The 10,470-nt window shown below is 45.7% G+C and overlaps 2 protein-coding genes across 2 annotated transcripts in view; one reads left to right on the top strand and one right to left on the bottom strand.

Annotated features, from left to right (window-relative positions):
* The first annotated feature begins 916 nt into the window (after nt 1–916).
* On the top strand, nt 917–2,453 carry B3GALT4 (UDP-Gal:betaGlcNAc beta 1,3-galactosyltransferase, polypeptide 4). The gene is made up of 2 exons (XM_009998948.1): nt 917–922; nt 1,353–2,453. Exons 1-2 carry the CDS (start codon nt 917–919, stop codon nt 2,451–2,453), a joined length of 1,107 nt encoding a protein of 368 aa, XP_009997250.1.
* Nucleotides 2,454–5,405: 2,952 nt separating this feature from the next.
* PSMD5 (proteasome (prosome, macropain) 26S subunit, non-ATPase, 5) overlaps nt 5,406–10,470 on the bottom strand; it is a 6,898-nt gene continuing 1,833 nt past the window's right edge. The window contains exons 3-11 of the mRNA XM_009998946.1: nt 10,282–10,451; nt 9,542–9,655; nt 8,989–9,117; nt 8,624–8,733; nt 8,100–8,242; nt 7,340–7,531; nt 6,902–7,011; nt 6,152–6,292; nt 5,406–5,663 (exon numbers count right to left, since the gene is read on the bottom strand). Coding sequence (XP_009997248.1) covers nt 5,406–5,663; nt 6,152–6,292; nt 6,902–7,011; nt 7,340–7,531; nt 8,100–8,242; nt 8,624–8,733; nt 8,989–9,117; nt 9,542–9,655; nt 10,282–10,451 — 1,367 coding nt within the window. The remainder of the gene's footprint in view (nt 5,664–6,151; nt 6,293–6,901; nt 7,012–7,339; nt 7,532–8,099; nt 8,243–8,623; nt 8,734–8,988; nt 9,118–9,541; nt 9,656–10,281; nt 10,452–10,470) is intronic.

The following is a 10,470-nucleotide window of genomic DNA, read 5'->3' as shown; positions in this document are numbered from 1 at the left end:
CCCCTCCCGCGGTGCGCCGGGGCGACCAGAAGGCCCCTCTCCCCCCTCGGTGCTCCACAGGTCCCCACAGCTTGCAGACCTGCTGCCAAACCCAACCCTCCCCCCCCTGCTGCCACCTCCATCCTGTTTGTGGTGTCTTTGGCTCTCCCTGCTCCGGCGCTTCCAGCCCCCGCGGCTCCCGCAAACAACAGCAACACACGGAGGCTCCGGCACAGCCGGGACCACCGCCCAGGAGAGCAGCCCGGCCGGATGGGTCAGCCCAGCCCCTCACCAGGACCTGCAACCACCAGCTGCAAAGAGCAGAAAGCCCAGCAGTCCCTGAGAAGCACAGAATGATGCTGTGGGGACAGGGAGCAAAGCACCGTCCAGCACAGCTCCTCAGGGCTCACATCCTGATTCAGGAAAGAGATGCTGGAGGGGTAAGAGATGGGCGGACACCCCAAAGCACCCCTGCCCTCCTGACCACGGGATGTGTGGCTGAGCACCCTCAGCTCCTCCTGCTCAGCCCCTTCCTCGTGTCTTGCTCCCTGGAGCCCACTGAAAACACACCGGCTACGAAACCAACCCCCAGCTGGCAGAGCCTGCACAGCATCCCCAGGGTCCCAGGGGAGCCCTTCTACCAAGGGAGCCCAGCAGGAGCCTCATTTCCTTATTTCTCAGAGATCCAAGCCCAAGGCTCAGAAATTAATAAAGGCAAAGGGCAGAGTTTTGCTTGCTTTGTGTTCTGTGCAGCTGCAACATGATCGTCCCCTGGGATCATCTTTCCTCCAAGCAGGTGAGGTGGAAGCAGCAGCTCTGGGTATTGGGCAGTAACTCAATCCCACAGACCCAGATACAGCTACTGTCCTGCAAGCCTCTGCTGGAGAAACCACCTCTGCTGTGGACAGACCCTGCTGCAGGGAGAGCTCCCACCACCATGCAGGTAAGTGTCAGGGATAACAGCTTTCCCTTTGGCTCCTTACCCTGCCAGCTTTCCTGCAGCATTTTCAGGCCGTGCACCAAAGGCTCTCCTTTGAGGACACATATTTACATTAACAGGTCCTCATCAGCATCTCAGGCTTTCAGTAACAGCTTAAAAGCAGTCAGAAAATGTTAATAGTGAGTTACTCCTCAGTATTTCCACTCATGAATGCATAGAAAGGAGCCTTCTAAACCTCAGGATGGTATTGGGATCTTGCTGTGCCACATGAGATAGGGCTGCCTAGGCTTCCAGGAGAAGAGCCTGACACCAAAGACCATGGTGTAAAACTTGTGATTGTGCTTTCCATGAGCACATCAAATGAAGGACAGCCTTTCTGTTCCAGCAGCAAGAGAATTCAATGTCTGTGTCTTCTCTTTCTTCTCCTCCCCAGCTGACACTCTGCAGGCTCCGCACTCACCAGTGGTGCTTCATCCTCTTCAATGTCTTGCTCTTCCACGTGCTGCTTTTTGGGGCAGATTTACTGGAGGAATATTTCCTGCGGTCATTACCTCTTTCTTACACCGACGCCAAGACTCTGGATATCAGGGAGAGGGCCAGGAGGCTGGACACAGCTGCCCTAAAGGCCAATCTCTCTTACACCATCAGCAGCACAGCAACATGCCCTGATCAGGAGATCCTTTTGCTGGTCCTTGTCTGCAGCAGCCCAGAAAACAGGGCAAGGCGCAACGTGATCAGGCAGACATGGGGCAATGTGACGGACACCAGAGGCTCTGCTGTGCTGACTCTGTTTGCCTTAGGAAAGCCAGCTTCAGCCTCCACCCAGCTGGAGATCCATGAGGAGTCTCAAAACCACAGGGACATTATTGAAGGCAGCTTCATTGACTCTCCCCAGACACAGACACAGAAGATGCTGATGAGCGTGGAGTGGACAGTGGCTTTCTGTCCCCACGCAAGGTATGTTCTCAAAACAGATGAAGACGTGTTTGTTAGCATTCCAAGCTTGGCTGGCTACCTGTTGAGCTTAACACAGCTAGAGGACATTTACATGGGGAGGGTTGTACATCAGGGCATGCCCGACAGGGACCCCACAAGCCCTGGCTTTGTTCCCACCCAGCAGTACTCAGAGGAGTTCTACCCCGACTACTGCCACGGCAGCGCCTTCCTGCTGTCCCAGGACGTGGCTCGCAAGGTGTACGTGGCTGCCCAGGGGGTCCCAGCCTCACTGCCCCCCGAGGTCTTTGTGGGCATCTGTGCTAAGAGAGCTGGCATCACTCCCACCCACAGCTCTCGCTTTTCTGGGGGAAAGCACATCAGCTACAATCGATGCTGCTATAAATTCATTTTCACCTCTTCCAAGATGAAAGAGGATGAGTTACTTAAAGACTGGGAGGAAACAAGTGCTGGGGAAGATTGTTCATTATTGGAAACCTACTACGGGCTGGTGTCCTGCAAGGTTTTGACCTACATTGATAAGTTCAAACAGTTTAATTTAGATAAAATAAAATATGAGGTTCTTCATTTCGCTGATTAAGGTTTAACTTCTGCAAAGAAAGCCTGAATTTTCTTTCACCAGCTGTTCTGTCCTGCTCACATCCAGCAGCAACAATCTGCTGGTCAGTTCTCACTGCTGTAGCTACAAATGCTCTCTGGGTGTATGTACCTACAAGTGCATGCAGAGAAGTAAAAAAAAAAAAAGTATTCCAAGAAACTTTGTTTGTATCCTGTGTTTTCCAGACTTTTGAAGTCCTTGACCTTATGTCAAAACTCCTTCTGTGTTTATCTGAACGAGGCATCATCTGCTTCCAAAGTATTTGGTAACAGAGGGGAACAAAGGGACCCACTCTTCAGCTGCCTGTTTTACAGCACCAGTGAAGCTACAGAACAGCTTTGAGTGGGGACACTGAACTGCCCTGGGGATTCCAGAGCTAAACAGCCCAGTAAGATTCCAGGCATGAAACCCAACTCACCTGTCAAAGAATCTGGTATTTGTCAGTCATGGCATCACAGAAACACTGACACACCAAGGTATGATGCAGAAGAGCACCAGCAGTGAAGTTGGAATAAATTCACCAGCACTCTGAGCACACCAACCTTTCCCAAATGTAACCATGCCCAAACTCCAAACAAAACCCCTGCCTGCCTGCTCCAGCTGAACTCTCCCACACCAGCTCTTTCAGCAAGACTGGCTGGGCAGATCTGTCCTCCGGTTGTGAGGGACACACATAGGAGGAGACACAGGTTCCTTTGGGGGCACCATCTGCTCCCCCTGCTGTGACTGAAGGAACTGGAGGATCCACAACTCAATACCATGTTGAACTGCTTATTAACCAGGGTCTAATGATGAGCTGTGGGCTTGTGTTTGATTTTAAACCAAGTCCATCAAGTTCAGCATGTTACCTCAATCTCTGTCATTTCATTTCTGTCTTTTCCTCAATTATCTCCACCTGTTACTTCCCAGGGGGGGACAGGGACACCATGCTTCACTTGATCCATTAAGATAAACCAGCAGCAACATGTAAACCCTGTGGAAATGCACAGGATGGGTAGGGAACTGCAAGTGAATAATAAGGGGTAAGAGTCTGATCAATTAATCAGAATGTTGAGCTCAAGAAAATAAAGCATATGTACATATACAAAACCCCCTTGTTTGGCATCTCTGTGTATTCTAAAATATTGTATTTGGCAAATGTGCCATGCAAAGCAGATGCTAAAGACCTAGCACACAAAGTAGCCTTCCAAAGCAACAGCTGAAAACACACACAGAAGAAACTCATGAATTGCAGAAAAGGTTTATATACTGATTTCTTTGACTGAGATTTCAGAATATGGCTCAGAGCTACCAGCACCCAAAGCCACCTAAAATAACAAAGCTAACTGCCCAGTATGAGTGCAAACCACAGACTTCTCTCCTCTCCTCATTTTCCTTTTTAGTGCTTTCATGTTTTTTTCTGGGGGGCAGGATTCATGAAGCTTCTGTGCTCCCTCTGTTCACAAACAAGACACCATGTACTGCATTTCCCACAGGCAGATGTTTATTATGCACATCAAGGACTAAAGCATCAGCAGTAGCAGAATGTTGGATGACAACTTTTGCACATATTAGATCATAAGCAAGAAGGCAGGTCACCTGCATCCAGGGAACTTGTTAGACATTAAGGGTTCTTCCCCAACTACCCTGCCCTGAGCCCACTTAAGTGCCTTGCCAGCAATTTGTGGCAGGCCATACCTCACCTCTGCTGCAGCTCACAGCTCCTACAGGCAAGAAAAAAGTTCTGCACAAGCAGATCATCCTGCTTCACCTGGCAGTGTAGGGACACAAAGTGACACACTAGTAAAATTAGACCAAAAGTAGTAGTTTCAGGTTTTATTATGCTCCCCCCAGCTATTCCTCTGATTGGTTTATGTCCTCAAAGATAATATAAACCTTTTGTACAAAACACATAAGGTCTCTGTTGGACAGACACCACATGTCTCTAGTGTCCAGCTACTCCTGCACATCATCACAAGCTGCCCACCTTCAAAAGAAGATTCCAGCTTCGTGAGGTTCTACATTTAAAATCCTAATTCAGTTCATGCCCTTAAACGTTTCTTACCCCTTTTATTCTAACTCAGCCAACCAAAACCCTACATTTTAAAAAATAACACTTAATTTAAAAAAATCTGTTAAAAAATAGTGTAAACAATTTAAGTTTTGGTTCTGAAGTAGATTTGTAGTGCTATAGCTCGTGCTTCTTTTGAGCAAGTAAACTTGCTGCCATACAAAGTCTCAGTCAACAAGGGAGACAAAGCTCCCAGTTTGGTTTTGCACACCAGAAGGTGCATTCACTTTGTTTTAAGAGAGTTAAGAGCTTTTCTTCCATCCTTAGCATAAAATGTAAACAATATTTAGAATTATTTATTCAAGCAAGACTTCTATCCAGCAAGTTGAACACAGAAGAGAATCCAGTTTGTACTTCCTCACAGGGACCTAATGTTACTGGCCCACTCTGACCAACAAGGTTTGACCACATCACTGGCTAAAAGAGCATGTTCCAGGCCAAGTTCAGCAAACAAAAACATAAAGAAGAGAAATTATGGCAGCATGTGAGGTTACAAACCTTGAGGTGTTCTGGCATTTGTTTTTTTTACATGTGATCTACTGAGAAAACACAGGAACTCCAAACCCAAGAGCAGTTGTAGCTGAACACTGATTAATTTCTGCACACCACCACACAGCCAGCAGCTGACAGAGTGCTTGCTTTGGTTACTCATCTCACGACAGTACACAGAGAACTTCTGCCATGACATCCTATGGGAAATTATGCTGTGCCCTAGAGGTTTTGATTTGCTCTCATGACTCATTTCAAATAGAGCCAAAGTGCTTCACGTTCCTTTAAAGAGACAATCTAAAGAGACTCCAGTGAGAAGAGTCTCCACACCTGGCACTTTAACACCTACTTCAGTACCTTGGCTTGCAAGAGGGGGAATCAAGACATCAAAGACATTATTCTGCTCCTTCCACAGCTGTAGTAGAAACTGCCTTAACATAGTAAGGGCCTTCACGCAGGTAGGCCCTCAGCCTCAGGTAATACTGGTTGCCAAAGATTTCTGCAATTGTTTTGGAGTTTACCAGGGCCTTCACCAGTTCATATTTGGCATCCTTTGAAGCTTTGTCAGGCTCCACAGATCTGTCCACCACATACTCCACAAACCCTGGGCTGTCAAGCATCAACTTCTGGGCCCACGGTTGATTTGCAATCGCCTAAATGTGAAGACAAGAGGGGGAGGAGGGGGAAAAACACCTCATTTCAAACACCCAAAAACCAGCTACACAGCAGGCAAGCAGCCAAGGGAAAACAAAATGGGATGCTGATTCTACACAGCAGTTACACAGGCACCACTCCAACCAAGCAGCAGGATTTAGCACTGCAAGTAGAGCTCAGTGCTTATCTCTAAAGTTTGAAGTGAGTTATCACAGCAGTGCCTGTGGTATCAGAGCAGCACCCTAGAACACAGCTGCTGCTTGCTCATTTTTTGCTCTCCAATATACAAGAAAACAAGCATTACAAACATCCCAACTGCTGCATTATTCAAATGGTGAATGCAAGTGGGGCACAATGAAAGACCTTCTTTCTGACCACTTCAGGGCTTCAGCAAGAAGTTTGTGCTTTCAGTTAAACAAGAAAAAAAACCTGAAGCTGAATGGCAATACAACTCACTGCCTGCTCTTTGAAACCAAAAAAGACTTACAGTAAATACCCGTAAGGCTCCACAGTGGAGATCAGGGAAGGGCTGAGTACTGATGCTCCTGAAGAGCTCCAGTGGCTGGCTAGACAAGGAGCTGAACCAGGATTCAGTCATTCTTAAAAGGTCTTCTGTCTGCTGCTCTGGCTACACACAGCATGTACGAAAATGAAAGAGTCTGATTAGGATCATGAAAAGCTTTTGAGTTCTCAGTGTATCTTCAAAAGTTAAGTTACTTAAAAAAACCTGCCAGCAGATTCAACTGAAACAATTTAAATTTTCAACTTATTTTCATGAAGGAGGACTTGGAAGACAGATTTAAATCAATTGATACATGAGATTAGTGCTGTGCTGGAGTGCAGCCCTGTGAGACAAACGAAACCGGCTTGTTTACAGCTACCCTATTAAAACTGACTCTAAAGCAGGGATTAGAGCAGTTTGCCTCTATCCCTTTAAGGCACAAGAATATTAATCTGTTTACTCTCATTCCCTTGCCACTGCTGCCTTGACTTCATGTTTTATAAACAGACTCCAGAATACCTGGCTTCTTGCAAACAAATGCCAACTTTAAGCAAACAAATAAACCAGGTATTTTCAAATCAGTCAAGTGTATTAGAATACTAGAAAGTTACCAGTTCTACCCAAACTAGATGCTACAAAAACAGTTAGTCAGATGCACAATAATCTCACCCTTGTAGATGTAAAAAAACCCAAACCAAAACCCAACACACACAACAAACCAAAGCAGGGACTTACAGGCAAATAAAGCAGAGATGAAATTGCATCCAGGCAGCGCAGCCGTAGCTCCGCAGGGGCATTTCTGGCCTGGTGCCCTATTCTGTTCAACAGGTTTTGAAATCTGCTTCCTTGGAAAATGAAAACAAAGTGCTTTAATTAATTCAGACAGACTTCAACAGGAATACAAAGTTACTTTATACCACACAAAGTCACATTATACTACATTAACTGGTGACAAGAGTGGTGTTTATTAAACCTAACCAAGGCACCTTCTGGATCTGCTATAAGTGTCAGATTCTCTTTGCTTCATATGGATCCAAGATGTACAAATCCAAAGCTTTTAAGCTCATTCTCCAGACTATCCAAGCATTCCCAAAAAGGAAGCTGTGTGTCACAGATAACTCAATTATCTCAGGAAACATTTTATTAAAATTGTAAAGAAAAAAGGATACTAACTAGTTTTCTGTAAAACCTGTTTGCCTTCCACGTTTGACCCCAGAACTCCCAGTGTGTCCACAGCCACTCCAATCATAGTTGGGTCATGACTTTCTGCCATTTCAAAGACTTTCTCCATAAAGACAGGGTATCGTTCACAGATCTGCTGTGGACTATCAACCACAGCCAGATTTCCAAAGAATTTAACAAATCCTGAGAGAACAAGACAAAAGAAATAGATAAAAAGCATTCAGAGTGCAGGAACAGTAACTTCAGTCATGTCAAAATTAAACATATATTAATGTAAGATGGTTTCACTGCTCAATTAGTGTTACTCAGTCTCAGTACTGCTTGTGAAAGGCATCAGGATATGGGCAGAACTAAGGAACAAGCCAGTATTTTCAAGTTAATTAATGATGTAGCAGGTGTCTTTAATTCATTACAAAAGGCTACAATAACACAGACTTCCAATGTACAGTTCAGCCTACCCAGATCCAGAGCTCTACCACTGCACACAAGTACAACTACTCATGTGTGAGACTGCCCTTCAGCAGTTTTCCATGGAATCACAGAATGCCAGGTTGGAAGGAACCTCAAGGATCACCTGGTCCAACCTTTTTAGTTAATACTAGAGCTGATACGAGATGGCTCAGCAGCCTGTCCAGCTGACAGATGCACACACCCAGCTCACACAAGCCAATAATATGCACAGAAGCTTTCAAAAGAGAGGCTTGAGAGTCCTCTCAGTGAACACAGGGAACAGGAAAAATCCAGATGTAACCTGGTAAATAGAAGCCTGAGAAGGGATCAGACTCTGCCCCAAGGATGATGTTTGAGACTTTATCAATGACTCCTTGCTGAGCGAGGTACTGCCGCCCGTGGGAGGTGTGGGCCAGGGAGGTCACCATCTCTATGCACGTAGCTCTGGAACACAGAAATGGTTCTTTTGGTGAATTTCCAATGGGCTTTTGAAGTACTTGGTAATTAGGATAAAAGCCAAAACAAAGCAGGGTTTCTACCCTTAAGACACAGCACAGTCTGACTCAGGATCGACAATTAAACCAACAACAATGATCTCCATCCTCTCCCCCTCCCATCCAGGTAGGGAAGGAGACAAAATCTAAACACACAAAAAGCAAAACCCAGACTATCAACCCCCACTGCCCAAGGCCCCTCCAAGTGTTTCCCTGAAAAGGCTTTAATGGGAAACACACACAGATGTGTTTAAAGAGTGTTACTTTAGAACTGACCATCAGAGTTTCAACAACGGGGCAAAGCCCACGGGCAAACTCACTGCCAACCTACCTGACCAGCACATCATCTCCAGTCAGCTCTCCAATTAACTCTGATATCAATCCACTGTTTGCACAGTAATTTAGTGACTCTGCTGACACCGAAGAGATCTCAACAATTAACTAAATAAAAGCAGAGGGAAAAAAAAAATTTTAAAAGGATGGTTTATAAAAATATAACAACTCACAGGAACAGGCAAATACTGGATAATGCTGACTGGTTGTATTTGTTGATATAGAATTAATGATGCTTTCACAATCAGCCTAAGTGTTGGCATAAAACAAGTTCAAAAGGAGTTAGAAAACCCCAGGTGTGAGCAGCTCTTCCCAGGGCAGAGAAGTGCAGCCCCCAGACCCTAGCACTGGTGGGATCCCTACCTCATAGACTCGGTACCGAACAACGTCACTTGTGGCCATGACATTTTTCAGGTCACTCAACAAGCTGCTCACAAATAAAGCCTCCAACCCAGCCTGTGTCTGTGCTATCCTGGAGAGAGATTTGATGGCCTGGAAGCAAGAAACAGGAGCTTATTGTTACAAACAAACATGCACCACAAAGAGAAGAAAATCCAAGGTGACTGGACTCAGTTTCAATGTTCTTCACTAACAAAATCACTCAAGTTACACATCTAAAACTTCAACTGTGATTCATTTTTCCTTACTGTGAGCCAAGTCTCTGGCATCAAATTCAGAACTGTGAGTTGACTCTGGCATCAAGAGCTACTGGCAGAGAACAATTCTTGGTAAACTTTCTATCATACCCAAGTCATTTCTGGGCTTAAGGCACCTGGATGCTCAGACCACCTTTCAGGCAACACAGGCTTTCATTTCCTTCAAAGATCTGAGCCTGTCACTTCAAACACAGCAGAAAAGGTGTTCTCTGCAGTGTCTGCATCAGTTTGTGGAGCAAAAAAAAGAAAGCCATGCTTACCTCTTTAGCCACTGCTATTTTCTCTCCACCAATGCAATTTATTATTTGCCTGAGTAGTTCAGGACTGTTGAGAATTTCTGTGACAGCATCTGAGTTTTCAACAATCCTCCCGACCTAAATAAATCAAATAATTATAGAAAATAACATTAAAACAATCTTTTTTCACCACAAACACACTCAAGCACTGGAACAGCTACCCAGAATTACCATTTTTGGAGGTGCTCAAAACTCAACCAGACAATACCTTGAGCAACTGCTGCAAGCCTTGCTTTTTGCTGGGGGCTGGACCTGAAACCTCTAGAAGTCCATTCCAAACTATGCTGCTCCATAATTTGCTGCTTTTAAATTAATGCAATAAGGGTCAAGTTACTACAGTCTACTCCTCTTCAGTGTTTTCATAGTCTTGTTCCAAGTACACTGCATATCAAAGTGCTGCCGCCCTTAATCCTTACAGCACGTGCTGGCTCAGCAACTTTCATCCAGAACACGTGCAGAAGATTCATTTCCAAGTTTTAAAACTGCCAAGACAGTTCTCTGTGTTAACAGACAGGTCAGAAAGCATTATATACCAACTCACTGCACAGCATTTATCTGTAATTTCTAGAGCATGTAAGAGCCCAAGTCTTGCAGACACGATGTGGTGCTTCTGTCACAGATTAGGACATGGAACAGCAGGAGCAGATTGGCATTAACCCCACCCGGCTGAGGGCAGAGCTCCTGCTGGAGGAAAACCCTCGTACCTGAGATATAGTGAGGATTTTCACCGAGTCGTCGGGGTGGAAAAGCCCTTTCTGCAGCTCCTCTCGAAGGTTCTGGATCACATAGAGCGGGTCCAGGGCCTGCAGAAGCCGCTCCAGGATGGAAACACACGCAGACACCTGCTCCCTGGGGGGCAGAGACAACCCGGGCGCTGCAGCAGGGGCCGGCGG

Source organism: Chaetura pelagica, unplaced genomic scaffold (genome assembly GCF_000747805.2).
Source record: "Chaetura pelagica isolate M959 unplaced genomic scaffold, ChaPel_1.0 scaffold405, whole genome shotgun sequence".
Taxonomy (NCBI): Eukaryota; Metazoa; Chordata; class Aves; order Apodiformes; family Apodidae; genus Chaetura; species Chaetura pelagica.
This window is presented reverse-complemented; position numbering and strand designations above follow the sequence as displayed.